At 37.6% G+C, this 20,009-nt stretch overlaps 1 protein-coding gene across 1 annotated transcript in view; it reads left to right on the forward strand.

The window, feature by feature from the left end:
- Positions 1–20,009, forward strand: part of MYBPC3 (myosin binding protein C3) — a 62,962-nt gene that overhangs the window by 21,967 nt on the left and 20,986 nt on the right. Inside the window, exons 11-25 of the mRNA XM_065838051.1 lie at positions 1,968–1,991; positions 2,732–2,898; positions 3,717–3,849; positions 4,083–4,085; positions 4,525–4,649; positions 5,159–5,264; positions 10,065–10,231; positions 10,616–10,781; positions 11,724–11,830; positions 12,153–12,182; positions 12,347–12,483; positions 13,687–13,764; positions 14,947–15,106; positions 16,192–16,296; positions 18,312–18,500. Coding sequence (XP_065694123.1) covers positions 1,968–1,991; positions 2,732–2,898; positions 3,717–3,849; positions 4,083–4,085; positions 4,525–4,649; positions 5,159–5,264; positions 10,065–10,231; positions 10,616–10,781; positions 11,724–11,830; positions 12,153–12,182; positions 12,347–12,483; positions 13,687–13,764; positions 14,947–15,106; positions 16,192–16,296; positions 18,312–18,500 — 1,697 coding nt within the window. The remainder of the gene's footprint in view (positions 1–1,967; positions 1,992–2,731; positions 2,899–3,716; positions 3,850–4,082; positions 4,086–4,524; positions 4,650–5,158; positions 5,265–10,064; positions 10,232–10,615; positions 10,782–11,723; positions 11,831–12,152; positions 12,183–12,346; positions 12,484–13,686; positions 13,765–14,946; positions 15,107–16,191; positions 16,297–18,311; positions 18,501–20,009) is intronic.

Raw genomic sequence — 20,009 nt, forward strand, 5'->3', positions numbered from 1 at the left:
AGTGCTCTGTTACTTCTTGTACGTTATTTAGCTCCTGTGGGTAATGGAAGAGTACGACTGAACTGTGGAAACTGTCTTTCTGGGATCAAAGAGAATGTTCTAACAAATTCAAAGCAGTGAAATGGAGTACTGGGATGGAGAGACCTTTGATCAGAGGCAGAGAGAGAGGTTTTTTTCGTTTTCACAACTCAATTAAACACTATACAAATTACAACATTTAGCTTTTAGTACCATTTTACATGCAACTTACAAACCTTTCCCTGTAATTAGAAAATATTAGTATTTCCAGGGAAGATACTATATTCTTGCTAGTGAACAATTCTCTTGTATGTCAGCTTGCATGCACCAAAACTGTATTGCTGGATATAACAATGGGATGACACTGAGTAATGGAAAAGCTAAAGCAAAAATTAAGGAAGTCCTCTCAATACTGAGATACACTAGACTGTAGAATTAGTTCCAAATTCAAACATTTTTTGCATGACATATTTTAAAATAGCTTACGCAAAATATTTTTGAAAACTCCATGAATAATCCTACCTGCAAATTTTCAGGTAAAGGGATCTATACAGATGAACATACAAACAGGCAGATAGACAGAGAGACCACCAACATTTATATAATGCCTGAAGGCGTCTGTTAAGTCTTTGTTATTTCCTATGATTTTATATTCCCTTTTTAGATACACTTTGCTCCGCAGAATATTAATTGTACCAGCACGAAGAAGTCAGAACATATTAGAACTATTATATATTCCTGGTTTATGTACTTATATATCTATTCCAAGTTATATGCATTTAGAAATATTTTAAAGTTGCTCATTGATATGATCAGGGCAACTAGTTCAATTCTCCTGCCTTCTGCTAGGCAAAACTGCAAATCATTTGTAGCTGCCCCAAGCTAGATGTTAGGTATATAGAGGAATCTTGATTAAATTTGTGGGTTATGTTGGTGCACTGTTATGACAAAGGAAATACTCAGTAGGTGGCACTTATCACAAGGGCTCCAAACTTCAGATACACCTATCAGTGCAATGAGTGCTAGTGACAGTTTAGTGCTTAGTGCGTGCTAAACCTCTCCAACGATGTAAGATATGGCATGCCATATTTCAGCTCAGACTCACTGATCTGAAATCCTCTCTTCTTCCACCTTTTCTGTTCAAGAGCTAGAAGGGTACCAGAAATCCCAAGCCTGGACAGCAGTACTTGAATAAACAGAGCCCTTGTGATACAAGCAAGCCTTTTTTTGGGCAATAAAATGAGTACCAGAAATGTTTGGTTATACTTGCTGTCTAGACAGACTACAGTCATGCTTTTTAAGTCATAATATTTCTAACAGACTAATGGGACTGTTCTTTTCCTGAAAAAAAAAAAAAAAGCTCAATAATCCTTCACTTTTCTCTGCATTACCTGTTACGCGACTTGTCTGCTTGTTGAGGTTTACCACTGAACATGACTTCACTATAAGGGCATGTTCTGATGCGCTGAAATCTGCTTGGTCCTGGTGATATCAGGAGCAACAGCCACAGGAAGTTCCTTTTCTTAAAGAAATTTTTAGGATAACGTTACTTCTTTCATCCTTTCTCTGTTTACTAAAATGAGAACTCTGACAGGCAACAACTCCATGATGACAGGGCAAAGCAGAGCTATTTGGTTCCCTCTAAGGTGATCAACCATAATTAGGAATAAGCAGAAGTGCTTACACTTTTATTACAAATTGGAGAGTGGAACCGTACAAAGCGTGGGAGTGAGTTTGGTTTCAATAGGAAACAGCATTATCCTTAAGACTATTGCAGAGCTTTTGCATGAGGTCCTTTATCTCGCTGCTGCTGAAGCACAAGCATGGTCTGCTAAAGGTGAAGATGACATTCATGGCTCTTTTCTGTTGAACACACAATGCTTTCTTTCTTGGCCATCGGGATGCCGTGTGTTTTTCCAAACGCTTCTCTGCATCATTCTGGAGTACAGCAGCTTCTTGCGCTCAGTAAATCGGTAAGGTTACACCAATTTCTTTTTCTATTTATGATCTTAAAAAAAAAAAAAAAGAAGACACAAAAAGAATGCCTTTCTCAAACCCAGGCAACCAAAATTTCACTTGGTTTTGCTACACCAAACATTAATTCTTCCATTACCACTAGTTCTTTGGTTAAACTATACAGCAAGTAGTTCATTATAAACCTTGTCTTGTTTGCCACTACTCACCAATCTGTGTCTTTCTGTTTTATAGACTACTATATCCAACAATTGTCTTTACAATAGAGAATAAATATTTCTATAATCTGTGATTCATTTTGGAAAGAGAAAAAATGTCCCGAGTAGAAAAGGACTTGTTTCTTAATAACATAAACCAACTGCCTTGTTTCTAAGGCATCCTCAGGATATCGGTTCCTTGCTTTGCCACAGGTCTTTTGTATGACCATGACAGGAAAATAAGTATCCTGTGTTTCCATTACCCACCTTTAAAGGGAAGTTCATATTTATCTGCTTTGACTAATAGAAAGTAAATGCTTCAGGACAGTGATTGGATTTTAATTACTGTATATATAAATATAAGTAAAACTAGTCACCAGTCTTATTTCATTATTTTAGGTAACAATATAGTAAAAAGTTAGACTGCTAATTTTTTTTATTAATAAATGGCTTAATTGAGCCAATATGCAGCTTGCCAAGCCTACAGCTGCTTTTAAGTCCCCTGAGTTATGGCATTCAGATACTCTAACCCCTTTCTGCAGAGGTGAAGGAAAATCTGAATCACAATCTGACGTTGATGTCTGGGAAATCCTGAGGAAAGCTCCTCCTTCTGAATACGAGAAAATTGCTTTTCAGTATGGTATCACAGATTTGCGTGGGATGCTGAAACGCCTCAAACGCATAAAGAAGGAAGAGAAGAAAAGTACAGGTTGGTGAGCTGCATTAATTTCAAATATGTGTGTTCATCTCTTATTTGGGAGTTCCTCAAACATTAACATCAGCTGGACAGCAGTCAGACACAAGAGCACAAGACATGGGAGTTTCCTATTCCAACCATTACACAGACTTTACATGTGAAATGCTGATTACCAAAGGGTAAAGCTGTGCCCAAGGCTCTGAGCTACTCTGGATATTCTGAACCTGCTCATTTGACTAGTTTCTTCTACTCTGCCCCTGATAATAAAACAACACCACCCTTCACTATCCCAAAATTGGTCAGTATGTCAGGCATCAGTGATACATTTAAAGAATCTAATTTCCATTGGGATGATACATTTGGAATTCTTGAGCCTTTTGTAGTCTTGTGAAGTGTTATTAATTATTTTGAACTAATCTGTTTTAGAAATCTGAAACAGAGATGGCAAATCACCCTTCAATAGTACTGAGAGGATCAGTATCATATTCCAACATGGGCAGACATAGCTGTAACTTTATTTAGGACATGTTGAAGTACATATTCACATCTGATTTAAAATACTCTATTTACTTTAATTACTATCACATGCTTTTCATCCTATGTTAAGCAAAAACAGAAAACAGAATAGGATGAAGAACAGACAAAAATGGTAAAAATGCAAACAGGGATGCAGAAAGTGCAGAAGGTTTGAGATGATGGTAAACAACAGGAAAGGGAATAAAGATTTAGTTTCTTGACAGAGAATATATATTAAAAAAATAGATAAGTATAAAAAATATTAAATTTGTTTTGTGTTTGGTTTGGGTTTTTTTAATAATTCTCTATCATAGCATTCCTCAAGAAGCTGGATCCAGCTTACCAAGTGGACAAAGGGCAAAAGATTAAATTAATGGTCGAAGTTGCCAATCCAGATGCTGATGTGAAATGGCTGAAGAATGGACAGGAGATCCAAGTGAGCGGCAGGTAAGCTAGAAGTACGGGAAATCCAAAAAGGAATGAGCTACAGCTTGGACAAAGTGGAAAAACTAGTCTTTCTTAGAAAGAAAGGAATAGAATAGAGATAAATAGGACCTGAGAAAGAATCTACATAGTGCTTTGGCTCAGGGCTAGTTTGCTGTTCTCATTGTTTTTTCTTTTTCTTCCCTCTGTTCTATATATCTACATGTGGAACTGGATGTTTACATCTACCTACTTAGCAAGTAAGTCCTCAGATTACATTCTCATCTTTATGTGTATCATCCAGTGTTCAAAATTACTTTCTTGTGATATGGGATATACTTCAGTGTAGCTTGTTTGTAAAATCAATTCCAAGTGATTTTATTCTGAAGCTGTGACAGAACATTTTTAATGGCAGTCAGGTTTGTTGCATGGCTGGATGTTAGAAAAGCATCCAACACCATTCACAGGAGCTTGTATCTCACACTTGTGTGAAGATCTCTCCATAATTTCCTTTGCTAGTTTTTCAAAAAGTACCGCTGTCCACTGCACCAGGACAGGGATACAGGCCTTGAGTCTTAACAAACTTTGCCACTGATGTCAGAAAAAAGTAGGAACCTTTTTCTCTGCCATGCAAGGGAAGACAGTGACTGGGTCCAAAAGAGTTACTCTCTGATACTTACATTTAGATTCTCTTTTCAGATATATTTTTGAGGCTGTTGGGAATAAGAGAATCTTGACCATAAACCACTGCTCTCTGGCTGACGATGCAGCATATGAATGTGTGGTAGGGGAGGAGAAGAGCTTCACAGAATTATTTGTAAAAGGTGAGCAACAGTAGTAAAAGGAAAGAGCTCTCCCCTAACATTCAGCATTGAATTTCTGTCACCTTCTCTACTCTCAGATTAGTTAGTCTCATAGGAAAGTCTCAAACCTATGAGCAAATTCTGACATCTATTGAAGCAGATATTTTTCTTACAGTTAAATTAAGGAAAATTTTCCCTATAGTTGCAAATAAGAAAGCACAAGAAAACAGTACAGTAATAATTACCATTAATTCTCATTTGGAAAGTGGTTTAAAATTGATGCTTCCAGTTTAGAATTTCAGTATATTAAAACTGATCAATCCTATGTTTGCATTCTGTCCCATGAAGCAAAACCCAAAAGGACATTTTGCTACTTGCTAATTGATAATGTGATCTGGCATAGTAAATTTTAAGTTCCAACACAGAGAGCATCACCAGAGGTTATTCCTCTTGAGTGCAGAGCAGTGAAATCTATTTTTGGTATTCTGTCTTTCAGGATACTCTTTTAATAAAGATCTCTTCATTTCCAGAACCTCCGATCCTGATCACTCACCCACTGGAGGACCAGATGGTGATGGTTGGAGAGAGAGTGGAGTTTGAATGCGAAGTGTCTGAGGAAGGAGCCACTGTGAAATGGTAAGGGAATACAAAAGATAAAAACAAATCAAAACTAAACAAACTCCAAAAAGAAAAATTAAAAATAAACAAAACAAACCAAACAAACAAATAAAACAGGGCAAAAAAACTCCAACCACAACCAATCAACCAAAAAAAATCCCACCATAAAACCATATTCCTCCATGGGACATTCTAGGACCAGTGGTTGTGGACAAGAGTTGTGGAACAAAAAGGAAGAAGGCATCCTACATAATTGTTTTCAGGAAAAGATTAATCCTCCTCCTGTATGTTAAACACTGAAGAGTAACTGAGAGGCCAGATCATGGCAGAAAACAAACTAAGTATAGATATTTTACAGTGTCTCTAGAACAGTGTTTACAGGATGCTCTGTTTACAAAATGTACTGAGTTGTTAGCTTTAAAGTTTTCTAAATACTTGACAGTAATTTCTAGCTACTGTACAGACCAATCAAATCTGTACTGTCATGAGTTTACAGTACTTTGTGGAATCTACTGGTCTTCTCAACTGCAGTGAGGTGTGGGGGCTTTTTAAAGCATTTTTTTCTTAGGTAAGAAGTTAGTGTCTCTTGAGACAGAGAGGGAAGGTTATGGACTTATTTTAACATATCTGCTGTGGTGATCCTGCAAAGCCAGTCATTACGCATATGCAGCAAGCAGGATTAAGATGACAAATATTTGGACCACAGAGTCTATTTTGTTGGGCATTCCAGCTGAGCGGAAGCTGGAAGGTTCACGCTGCTTGGGCAGGCACAGCACGCAGTGCTCACATAACAGGCCTTACGCACACTGTTCTCACTTCATTTATCTACCAGATGAAATTCTCTTGTGCTTGTTAACAGCTTCAGGCACATGGTTATCAACTGTTCCCACAATGCCCATTACATTCCTGGAAAGTGCCAACCACTCATCTGCTGTCCCAAAGGAAGGAACTGAGAATTTGAATAGAGCCCAAGAGCTAGCAGAGCGTATGCATTACACTGTTAAAGCCACATGCGCAGGCACACACATGCTATTGTTCAGGAGCTGCTTACAGATGCCTGGTCATAAGAGATGGGGACAACCAGATCTGTCCCTCTCAGAGCACAGTGCAGCTGCCACACTTTGATCCTGTGCCTTTGAACAACTCCCATACATCTTACAGAGCTGGTATCTGTGGGATGAGCATTTGGTGTGACAAGGCCAAGTCAGCAGCTGTCTCAGCCTGAAAGGCAGCAAGTGGTCAGAGAAACCCTTCAAATCATAGCAACAGAAAACCGGGCAGTTAGACATTTACACTGTATTTTACTGTTTTTATTATGTGAGACTCAGTCAATGCTCTTTGGCAAGAAAGGGAGCATTCTGGACAATGGAGAGTAGTGTCCAAGGAAAGCAAGAAATACAGTAAGGAGAAAGAGATTCAGTTTATGGATCATTAGGGAAATGCTCAGTAGTTTAAGCCAAGTAACAGGCACTAACTCAGGGCACCTGTTATAGCCCTTGCACCCTTTAAACCTGGAATATGAAATCACAAGCACATGAACAAAAGCAATTACGTGACTTGCACAAGACAGAAATAAGGCTTACAGCCTCTTAGGCATGGCCATCAGACTAGGGCTTGGAGAATTCATTATGTGGGTCTCTTCATAGTAATCAGGAAAGAATGTTCTCTTGATCACCCAGAAAAGTCTCACATTCTTGTTAAGCAGTACTATGGTATAGTTATTTCTAAACTTCAGATGACCTTGCAAATAATACAATTCTTGAAGAAAAAGATCTAAACAAATACACAGTTTTGACCTCATTTTTCCATTTCTGAATGTTGGATGTATCATCTCATTGGCTCCAAAGGAAAACAAACTATAGTAATGTAGTAGTAGTAATAATAATAATAATAATAATAATAATAATAATAATAATAATAATAATCTGTGTGTCTCCATTATCACATAGTACCTACATCAGCAATATCTCAGAAGACATTACCCAATTTATCCTTAGAATCTAAACAGGAAATAGGAAAGCATTTCCAGACACAGAAAAGAGGCATTGAGTGGCAAAGTTGAGAACAGACATTTGATCTTGCAGATGTTCAGGACTTGGGTAGACTAAACCATGTCTGGCCTACCTACTACTGCACTAGTTCTGCTTCAAGTGTGAGATTGCACCAGTTGACCCATGGTTGTCTTTAAACCAACACTTCTATGGTTCTATAAAACATTCCAATAACACTTTAGTATCAACTGATCCTCCTACTTCATTGCTCTAGTTACTAATGGAAGGCCTGTAATATTACTTATATAAGGTTTTTCACTTTTCACTGTAGGAGTGTGTTATTTTAAGTCAACTAATATACAGGAGTTCTTTTTTGAGGCTTACAGTTCTATCCCTCCACTATTTGTCAGTACAGCCCTCTGCAAACATTCTACTCATAAACAGCATCAGCAATGTGCTAGTCAGTAAAACAAACCCTGTTGGCCACGCTCCTTTTGATGCAGCCCAAGATACAATTTGCCTTCTGGGCTGCAAGTGCACATTGCTGGCTCATGTTCAATCTTTCATCCACCAGTACTCCCAAGTCCTTCTCCACAGGGCTGCTCTCAATCCCTTCATCCGCCAGGCTGTATTGATTCCAGGGGTTGCCCTGACTCATGTGCAGGACCTTGCACTTGGCCTAGTTGAACCTCATGAGGTTCAATTCTCGAGCTTGTCCAGGTCTCTCTGGATAGCAACATGTCCCTCAGGTGTGTCAACTGCACCACTCAGCTTGGTGTCATCCACAAATTTGCTAAGGGTGCATTTGATCCCACTGTCTATGTCATTGATGAAGATATTGAACAGTACTGGTCCCAATACGGACCCCTGAGGGACACCACTTGTCACTGGTGTCCATCCAGACATTGAGCCATTGACCATCACCCTTTGGATGCAACCATCCAGCCAGTTCCTCATCGATCAAACAGTTTACCCATCCAATCCATATGATGTCACATCCCTGAAGACATTCAAGGTCAGGCTGGACGGGGCTCTGAGCAACCTGACCTAGTTGAAGATGTCCCTGCTCATTGCAGAGGGATCAGATTCTATGACCTTTGAAGGTCCCTTCCAACCCAGATTTCCCAGGGAATTAAGACACTAGTAATTGCAAGTAGTCTATTTTCATTATTTAGACAAGATTTCAAGACACCTCTTTCTTATCAATATCTGAATAGAACGTTCAGATAACTTTCATGAGACACATGTCAGAATACATCACCAAAAAATAAAGAAGTTCAGTTTTGGATCACTAGCCACAGTGCATGTGCCTGGTTTTGCCACAGCAGTGTGTTGAACTTCTGCATTACAGTCCATTCTCAGCAGTTCAGCAAAGCTTTACCAATTGCATTGGAGCACTTGTTCAAGAACTAATCTGCATGAAAGAGAGTACCAGCCTTAGGAGAGCATTTTGCATGTGGCCTCAGGCTCTTGCCATTCAGTAAGAAAAGGAAGCATTATCCTGGCATAACATGAAACGCTGTGTTTCATGTGGTTGTTACAGGTATCCTCTGTTTCCTCCCTTACTAGTGTTGTGGTCCTAGGATCTGGAAGAGAGGCCAGTGTTTTTCTAAACCAACTATAAGTTCCAATAAGCTCTGCTGTAAAGAACACTCAGGAGGGAATAAACTGTAGGTATTTTGAAATGCAGTTGCACCAGGTACATTTAAGTCACAAGTTGTAGGATTCCTGACTCTGCTTAAAGTTCTGACCTTGTGATTTACTTCAGCAGACTCTAACAGAGGCAAAAGTTTTTTTGAAATTAGAACTATTCTATTTTAATGAGCCCTTAAGTAACATTTCAACTTGCTATCCTATAAGCTCATTTGTTAAGCTCAACAGTCACTGGAAAAAAATAAGGGAAATAAGATATAAAGAAAATTCTTATTCTGTTGAAAGAATAACATCTTTTCTGTTTCTTTTTCCATATGAGCAATTATCAAAGAGAAGACCTTTTTCATTTACAAACTGCAGTAGCATTCAAGTAACATAATATAAACACATTCAAATAATAATGAAAGAAATGCCGCAAAAGGAGTAAGTTGAAGAAATTACAAGTTCTTATCTTGAAGCCTGTTGATGTTATTTAAGATTAGCAACAGGAAATCTTTAAAATGCCTTATGTATTTTTATGTGACCTTGACTAAACAGCATGAATCCTCTCTGCTTGTTTCCTGTCATGACGATTGGAAATTACAATAATTAAATTTCCTCCCAGACTGGTGAAGCTTAATTCAGTAATGTCTTAAATACATTGTGGCATCCTTGAATTGAAAGTGCTTCAAAATCCAAAATACATCTTCATTTAAATCCATCCTAACATTTTATTCTTTTACTGATGCCCACAAATCATTAATGTATAACTATTATAATTCAAATCAGGAACATTAAGACTTTTAAGTCATTTCCCAGCAAGTCCCATTTACCTTCTGGTGGCTTATAAGATAGTAAATTCCCTGCTAGTGAGGTGTGCCTTCATCCCTGTGTCTTCTACAGTACTCAACATACTTTCATGTTTATCTATAGCATATAAATAGTAACAATCAAGTACTTCCTTGTGAGTGAACTCTCTTGAACAAGAAGTCAAATACTTAGTGAAAATTAATGGTCAAGCTAGAAGCACACTGTTTTTGGTTCTACTGCTATTTGTGCAATGATCTCTTTTATTGCTAACATGAAATGTTACAAAAATGGGATTATCTTGTGTCATCCAATCTCTAGCAACATTGAGTTGATTCTTGACTCTCCTAACCATAGCAAAATGGCTCAACATTATTTGGAATTGCAGGGAAAAGGATGGAATTGAGCTGACAAGGGAAGAAACATTCAAATACCGATTCAAGAAGGATGGAAAAAAGCAGTATCTCATTATTAATGAGTCAACCAAGGAGGACAGTGGACACTACACCGTGAAGACCAATGGTGGGGTATCAGTTGCTGAACTAATTGTACAAGGTAGGCACAGGTAATATTACAGAACCAGAGAAGCTGAAATATGAAAACAAGCTGAAGGTAACCTTCTGCAAAACAGTACACAGGGGTAGCATAATGCTCTTGCCAGGGAAAAAGATGACTTAATAAGGGGCATAAGGCTTGATAATAAAGGCCCCAAGGAAAGCCCAGACCTGTGTGCCGGATGTAACAGATACTCTAATAATAACAGGCACTCAGCTATCAGCTCTGTTAAAGCCTTGCACGCTGTGGATTTCCCTTCATATTTCACTCTTCCACAAACTGCTTGCTCAACCCTAGCCTTTTCTATGCAGTAAATCCACACTGTTTACTTACAGATCTATTCTGATTTGTTGATGTGTGTATCAATTACTCTCACAATATCAGAGAAAAAGCTGGAAGTTTATCAGAGCATTGCAGACCTGACAGTGAAAGCACGCGACCAGGCAGTCTTCAAGTGTGAAGTTTCTGATGAAAATGTGAAAGGAATCTGGTTGAAAAACGGAAAGGAGGTGGTCCCAGACGAAAGGATAAAGATCTCTCATATTGGCAGGTTAGTCTTGTTTTAGAAAGCAGGTAGAGTCTTGAGTATTGCAGTACAATCCACAGGAACTGTTTTCTCAAGGGACAGAATACAAAACAGGACTTTGTCCTGGCTCCAGCTAAAAGGAAAGAAAGTTTAAAACCTTCTCATATGCAATCATATAGTCACACACTTGCTTTGGTATATGTACTTCTGTGTTGATATGTTTTGCATGTATGACATCAGTGGTATATCAGTAGAATCCATTCTCAGTTTTCACTAGAGTTTCATGTTTTCTTGGTATTCAATCTAGAGAACACATTGTTGATAACTTTAACCTTAGCAGTAGTGTTAGATTAAGATAGCACATGTGTATAAATGCCTTCAGAAAAACTACTGTTCATTTTAACATACAGAGTTGTACAATTCTGTGCTTAAGTTTCCCAGCAGTCTAACTACTACTGGAAATGGAGACCAAGAAGATTCAGAAGATACGTAAGCATTACCTGTTAAGTAAAATCTACCTTGGTACTCCCTTTCTGTATTCTGTTTTGATTTTACAATAACACAGGAATGGAGCATCAGTTTTTATTTTGTTTTTCCAGAAATTATTGTAGTCAGAATCTGATCAAAGGAAACCAGTCAGCAGTGTTACAACTGCCCTTGTAATGGTAAAAGGACTGGATCAAAGAACAGAAACTGTTTCCTCTATTCAGACCAGATTATGCGTCTACCTTGACAAGAAAAATCCAATCATAGACAACTGACATGGATGCTGACATAGATTTGCTTCAATACCAAAAGCAGAGCAGTCTGCAGCCCTGTTGGTTGTTGATTCAATGTCAGAGCAAGGGAAGAAGAAATAGTTATGTCTGTTAATATCCTATAGCCTGAACCTTGTCTCTGGAGATAGCCCTGTTTCTCCTGGAGAGGTAAGGTAAGGGAGTGGAATGTATTTGTTCATGTTTCCAGAATCCATAAGCTAACTATTGAGGATGTAACACCAGATGATGAGGCTGATTATTCCTTCATCCCTCAGGGGTTTGCTTACAACCTTTCTGCCAAGCTTCAGTTTTTGGGTAAGTTATGGTAGAATATGTGATGGGAATTCCAGAGGGATAAAATGATGCCATTAATCATGGTTACACTAGGAAAGAGTATGCAGAACCTCTTTCCTGATACATCAGTACAGGCACATTGCTTTTCCCTGCTATTTTTGTTATCAATATTGCATTGTTTTACAGAGCTTGTTTTCCAATTTATTGTATTAATCTGTTGATACATATGCCTTATGGGGTTTTAATGATTAATAGTTTTAAAATTATTTTTTGGGTGCAGATGCCATGTAAATTATGTTTTCTGATCTATTTCTCCTGCCACCCCCACCTTTTTTTTCTCCAGAGGTCAAGATTGATTTTGTACCAAGAGAAGGTAAGAACAGCAGTCATTATTTACATGCAAGTAAACATATTTTCAATAGCAATGGAAGCAGTGGGGTTTTAATTTTGATTTTGTTTGCATATTCACCTTTTTTTTTTTTTCATACAGAATGCTCAAACTATATTTAAAACTTATTTTCTATACCTTTGCTATAGAACCTCCCAAAATCCACCTTGACTGTCTGGGCCAATCCCCTGACACTATTATCGTGGTGGCTGGGAACAAATTGAGATTGGATGTTCCCATATCAGGAGATCCAACACCCACCGTCATCTGGCAGAAAGTAAACAAGGTAATGTGTAACCTGACACAACGTCTGAGGCAAGGATGTCACAACAGGATATTTGTTTTCTTTCTCAAATTTTACTTTGATTTGCAATTCTAAGTTACAAGTATTTTCATCTTCCTTTTAATTTTCTCTCTTTTAAACCTCAAGAAAAAAAATCAAATATCTGCAACGCAACTGTTTGGTATTTAGCTGGTTTTGTGAGAATCATGTTGAACTCTTATTTTTCTGAACCGTCACCTGTTTTTCTCTTCCAAAAGAAGGGGTTAAGTATATTTGAGTAGACATGTGTACGTGCATACAGTACAATACCACACACATTAATTTCCTTCCTACCTCAGAGAAAAGTAAATGAGGAATCATCACCATCACCTTATAGAATGGACACGTTCTGGGGATGGCAGCTTCTTTTTAAATCTTTCTCAAGAATTCTACAGTCTGTGAAGAAAATGTCTTAGCAGACCACTGGGGTAGAACTGTATTTAGTGTAACAAAAACAGAGGACACTTGCCATTCACCTTATCAAAGCAATACAAAATATCCAGAAAGAATTTAGAAGCTAGACACAAAATGTTAAGTGAGCTTCCCTTCTGGCTATCTCAGAAGATCTCCACCCATTGCTATCGGCAGGCTCTTGAGCTGTAACTAGCACAAAACACAGAAATACTTTGCATAATATTCTACAACATGATTACATCATTTACCACAGGTGGAGATGTAGACAAAATAATATTGCCAATTATATTAATTTTCCCAATCTCATTTTCTTCATGGTTCTACTGCATTCTTTGTTCAGTTTAGCATATTGAATAACACTTAGAACTTTCTTCTGCAATGTGGAATTAGTATGGAAACAAACAAGATGGGTAACTAGTACCACAGGACACAGATTCACAACCAGTTACAATTCTACTGCAGAACGTCACACATCTTTCATTGTTAAGCTGTAGATGCAGCTTTGCTGACTTATCCTTCTCTTAATTCACTGCAGCCTGATACATCTGTTTCCATTTCTACTTTTTACTTTAGTATCAGTTGATTTCCTTCCCAGGTCTGCTTGTTGCCTCACTTCGCTCTTCATTTTTCCCACACCTCCATAATCAGCCCCCCTAACAAACCTGTGGACTCTCCTCTGTCTCGGAGAAACAGCTTTGTTGCTCTGCTCAGAAAGATTTAGCTGACTTTCTGTGGGTTTTTTTGCTTATCTAGAAAAGCGACCTTGTTCGAAGTAATGATGATTCCATGACTCCCTCAGAAAACAACAGTGATTTAAATACTGATAGTAAGGTAAGTTCCTTATTATTCATGCAGACACATAAATATGCTTAGTGTTTTCCAGACAAAAGGTCATATTCAGACAGAAATAAAACTAAAGTCAGTAGGTATTAAAACTGGCGAAGTGAATAGCTCAGGCCCAACATCCTGCCTCACAGTGGTAATTACCAAACACTTCAAATGGGCACAAGAGATCTGGTGACTAATTCTAGAGTAAGATGCTCATTGAGGAAATCTCTTTCTAATCACCATCACATGGTGGCTTAATTACAGAGCAGTTATTTGAAAACTCTTTTTAACATATTTGTGAATATTTATCTTTTTTTCACCGCTAACCTGGAGACTTCAATAATAACTAGAGGAAAAAAACCTAGGACAAAATCTTACAAGACAGAGGGAATCATGACGATGGGTCAAGAGAGTGGACTATGTATGTACAAAACAGTGAAAGAGGATTCATTTTCCAACAAGTTTCCTTTTTGTCATAAATAAATTTTTTATTTTGATAGAGTCAAAATATTTTACATTTATTATGCAACAATAAACCTTACCCAGGTTTAGGATTCTGCTGTACAGGTCACTATTCAGACACATATGCTTTCCACTGGTTTCTCTTCTGTCTAAAGATACACAGGCACATAAAGAAGAAAGGAGTGTTATAAATGTAGAGCAGAGTTGTGGTCATTATGTTTAGATCTCAGCTCAGAGAAGAGCAGAAAGTTACCCCATATGACATTCTTGAGTGCCAGAAGTCACACTGATGCCATTAACAGTTACAAGAAACATGGTAAATTTCTTGGAGGGAAATTTGAAATTTGAATTTGCAAACCTTGAATTTGCACAGTACCCAACTATTATCCATGAAAATCTCTACATTGATAGCAGCAGCTATCCAAAGTAGAGCTTTGTGGAAGTACTTAGTAACTTTGAAACTTAGCTGCATATGTGTAACCAGCAATGAATCTCAACCTGCAGACTTTCAGAATCAATTTTTCCAAATGCTATTCATGTGAGTCACTTAGTGTATATTTTCTCAATTCTGTATATAAATAGAAGTTGGAAACCTTTATAGCTTTTCAATAATTTTTATAGTATTCAATGATTTGAAGATTTTCTCCAGTTTACATACAGGCTCATCAGGCTGTCCCTGGCACAACTTACACTGACTTTCTCTGTTATTTTCATTGCCCACAGCTTCTGTTTGAATCTGAAGGCAGAGTTCGTGTGGAGATGCATGAAGACCACTGTGTCTTCACCATTGAGGGAGCAGAAAAGGAGGATGAGGGAGTATACAGAGTTATAGTTAAGAATCCAGTGGGAGAAGATAAGGCTGATATCACAGTCAAAGTTATTGGTAAGTGAAGCAAGGAAAAAAACAGAGCATGGAAGCATCATGAGTTCACTGAAACTCACCCTTCTCTAAAACTGAGAGAAGTTCTGACTTTAGGTTGAGAAAAAACAGAAAAGGATCATAAAGGTAGGAATACTTATAAATCACAGAACTTGGCAGAAGTATTTCTCACAGGTAGTTGCCTTCTGTGTGAAAAGGTAGGAGAACAACTGTCAGTAGAAATCCAGGTATCTCCTTTGTATATATTTCCAGTTTCAGGTGATCCTATCATTTTATAAATGACATTCCATCCTGAAGTATATGCTTCATGCATGTCTGAGATAAGAAAAACTTCTTGTCATTTTGTTGTGGTTTATGTTTTTAAGCAAAGATTACCTAATTCTATAAGCAGTAAATGGTTAATGGAATAAAGAGACATAATGTATCTGATATAAGATAAACAGATTGCCACCATGAGTCACAGAAGAGCTGAGAGGGAATATGATTTTGAGTCAGTAATTTTTATAAAATTTTTCGTAGTATTTAATTTGTTTATACCCTGCCGCACATATGACAAAAGGTCAGGTTAAAAGTAAACTTAGAAGTTATAAAGGAAAATTACTGTCACCTACAGTATTATAATTTAGAATTCACTGCTTAGGTGAATACTAAGTCTCTTTTCATATTTTATAAATTCTAAATCTTGGTATTTACTACAAGTATCTGCAAAATAACAAAATATGAGAGACATGTGACCATCGTATTGTATAAAGTTTGTTCGAGAGAAAACAGGAAATTCTGTCTCTTCTTACAGAACAGAATTGTTCTTGTTACCTTACATTTTTGCAAAAAGTGTATTATGTCTGGGAGAAACACAGGAGCTGAATAATCAATGGTATTTAAAGGAAAACTGATCTAAGATAGAAGCATCAAAGAGCAGGATTCACTTTAGGCTAAGATAATACATTCTCGATTGTAACTACTATTGCTATCTGACAAAGCTGTATCAATATCATGCAGAAAAAAAATCTTAAGGAAAAATATTTCATTGACTTGTATACAGAAACTGAAACAGTAATAACTCTCATTCATTCTCACCCTTTCTTCAGATGTTCCTGACCCTCCAGAAGCTCCCACAATCAGCAACATTGGAGAAGATTACTGTACTGTGCAGTGGCAACCCCCTAAATATGATGGTGGGCAACCAGTACTTGGTAAGAAGTTCTAAAATATAAAGTCGCCAGCAGCCTTGCCTATATTTTTTGCTGCTCCTTTAAAATGGCACAGAAGGATTCTCCATGTTTATTTACTCTAGGAAGGCTGACCCTCAGAAACTAATTTCTCTAACTATTAAACCTTCAAACTGGTCTAGATTCTGGCCCTTCAATTTTAGGGAGAGAGTGCCCCCTATCTGTCCTGTTTGGATCAGAGAAATATTTCAGCGAATACGTTACCAAAGCACAAGAAGGTGATATCATAAATAGTTACAGCTGATCGTTCTCATTCAATATTCACTGTAATTTTAGGTCAGTGTACAAGCCTTTGGACTTACCTACAGATACCAAAAGAGATCTGTGGCCACTTCAGTCATCAACTCCAGTAATCTGCAATCTCAAGCACTCATGCAACACGTTTCTTTTTATTGTCATTTTACTTCCTTTTTGCCATTTTTTGAATTGCAATCCTGGTATGCTGCAGTGAAGAAGTGTTTCAACTCTGACAGGAAACTATGCATAACTAAACCAGCAGAAAACCAGAAACTGAGTTGCTGAAACTTCTCGCAGTGTCACAGACTCTGGTGAAAAGAGAAAAAAAACAGGAACACGTCAAAGGAACCATAGGTTCTTGACTCGCAACATTTAATCCTGTTTAAAAGCCACTGAAAACAAGCATGTTACAAGGAGTAACTCTATACATTGAAGTGATGATACAACTTGTCAGCTCAAAGGTACTTTGACCGCTCATTTCCCAAAACATTCTGTAGACTCCCATGCTCTTCTTACAATCCAATGTAGACAGGAGTGGCTGCTGATTCCTGGTGTCTGTGCCTATGATGTGTCAGCAAACGTGCTCGTTGTTCTCCATCACCCTTTAGACACCGTAAGTGTGGTGCACCTGGGAAGTATGATTCACAGGAACACCTGCAAGTTTGATAGCCTTGACTTTTGTGAGCAGCAGGGACTAAATCACTGACATACACAGCTCAATTCATAAGTCTTTACAATGTATCTGCTATAAGCTTATACTATTGTAGACAATGACTGTTACAGACATATCCTCTGTAGAATATGGGTAGAAATAGACATGCAATACACACAAATAAATGGTATGTGTAAATCACTATTCAGTGTATTTTCTGATTATTCACTCTATAGTTCAAAGATTAATAGCTTTCAAAACAAAATCCATTTAAAAGAAGTCTACATGCATCACTTCCAGAAATACCATCTGCATACCAGTACTTTCCTTCCCAAGGGAATCAGAGCAAGAAAAATGGTTCATGCCCTGGACTAAAGCAGAGCTGGGATCTGCACTGTCTGGGAACCACTCTGCAATTCCACCAGTTAGTACTAGACACAGAGATCTAACATAAGTTCTTTGATAAATCATTTAAAAAAGCAAACAACAAACAAAACCAAAAACAAAACACAAAGGGAAGTGTTAAACTGTTCTTCCAACTAATATTTTGCATTGGGATTTATGCTGTTAGTTGAGATTAGTGAATTGCAGCAGAATATAGGAAGACATTTATTTTTAACTCTATGTTTTATCTTACACATTTCAAGACAATTTCACCTTCACCGAAGGGGCTTTCTGTTGCGTTGCTGTGTCTCATACATTTCTCTGCTATTAGGAGTGAAGGGATTCAACATTTAAACCTGCTCTGCTAGTATCACTATTTTGCATATATCTAAATACCTTCATAGTAGTGTACAGCATGCAAAGTGTGCTTGAAGTCTAATACCAGGCATAGACAATTCTAAATAACTTCTACTCTGAAAAGTATACTTGTTCAGGTAAGAATATCAGATAGAAGGAAAGTAATACAAAAGGGAACTGGAGGAAGATACCACAGCTTCACACAATTCAGTTATATGCAATAATCCTGGATCACATTTGGCTCTTTTATGCCATAGGAAAAAAAAAAAAAAAGTTATCATTTTCTTTATTCCTGCATGTGAGATAACAATTTGCAGTTCTTTTACATCATAAGAGCTATCCTTCACAGGCTATATTTTAGAGAGAAAGAAAAAGAAGAGCTATCGATGGATGAGACTGAACTTTGACCTTTTGAAAGAGCTAACCTATGAAGCCAAGCGAATGATTGAAGGAGTCATTTATGAGATGCGGGTTTATGCTGTGAATTCTATTGGCATGTCCCGGCCAAGCCCTGCTTCGCAACCCTTCATGCCAATTGGTGAGTTTTGCCACACTCCATATTATTTCTAGGACAAAACCAAGGTAAGGCAATTTGCACATCTTCTCTACAGTTGCCCTTATACCTAAAAAGAATGTGTTGGGGAAGAGGCTGTCAACCATCTCTATATTCTATAATCAACCTTTTCTTTGTTATCTTTGTCTTCTCTATCTCTCATTCCCCTTCCCGAGAAGCACAGAGGTTCCAGTTTCATGAAATTGCTGATGAATTTTTAGTTGTTATTATTAGAAGTGTGAGAGTCAAGCTGGATCTGGAAAGGAGGAGAACTAATTGACAGAAATTTCCCTGTCCCTCTCAGCTTCCCCCATTGCCTTATGAGTGCAAATATCACAGTATCCCACCCAGCACTCCCTTAATCCTGGCCCTCTCCACAGCTAACAGGATAGCTGATTAAGAAAATATTTGAGGAATGATTTTCTATAAATAATCCTTCCCAACACAGCAGGGCAGTGTCTCCTGCAGTCCCTGAGCAAGGAGCAAACTAAAGGAGTCCTCAGGAAGCCTGCCTGCTAAGAGCTTTAGAAAGAAGACCCACAAAAATACAAATAGCTGGAGATAAAAATGACTAGAGTTGCTAAATCTACAAATATCAGTGAAGGGGGACAGCCTGCTGAAGGAGATAATGTAAAAGCAGATGATGCTGCAAAGGGGTCAGAAGGAAAGGATGAACTACAAGAAGAGTGTCTTAATTCTGAATTTCAAACACACAACAGCTGGTCTGCAACAAAAGAGGACAAAAGAAAACCATCAAGCGGAGCTACTGGAAAAAAAGGTCCAAAGTTTTCATGGGATAGGCAGAGTTTTACTTGATTAAGGATAAAGTTCCCACTTACTGCTTCAGAGAAGAGGTTTGGGGTTTTGCTCGGTACTGTGTGGTTGCATATGCTCCCAACTGCCTTTGCCCCCTGTGTGCTGTTCATGGTCCTTGCTGCCATTTGAATGTGAAAAATTTTGACACAGATACAAAAAGAAACTGAGTGATTTTTTTGGTTGGTTGGTGGTTTTGTTTTGTTTTTTTACAATAACTCTGGGAACTGAGATCAATTTCAATCAGTTGCACAATTTATAAACCTGTATTTAACTTATTTTATATAAGAAATATTTCTAGCATGTAAAATCTCTTCTGTATATTCAGAAGATGCTCAGCATGTACACAGTGTATGCCCAAAATATATTTCTTTAACGATTGCTTTTATGCCAAGTATACTAAATTTTATGTTCCAGCACTCCAAATATTATTTTGAAAAAGTTATCTTTCTGTTTATTTTTCTGAATCAAGTATTTCACAACAGCATTTGTGTGTATTTGAGATTCTCCAGTAAGGACTTTTTTTTCTTTGTTTTGTTTTTATTTTAATTAGTAGACAACAGGCATACTTAAGAAGACTGACTTTGGCTAGTTATCTTTCTGAACTATGGATTTAAAAAGAGTCATGGCACTCCTGTTCTGAAAAGATATGAAACAGCTATATCTAACTGAAGTGAAAAT

Source organism: Patagioenas fasciata, chromosome 5 (assembly GCF_037038585.1).
Source record: "Patagioenas fasciata isolate bPatFas1 chromosome 5, bPatFas1.hap1, whole genome shotgun sequence".
Taxonomy (NCBI): domain Eukaryota; kingdom Metazoa; phylum Chordata; class Aves; order Columbiformes; family Columbidae; genus Patagioenas; species Patagioenas fasciata.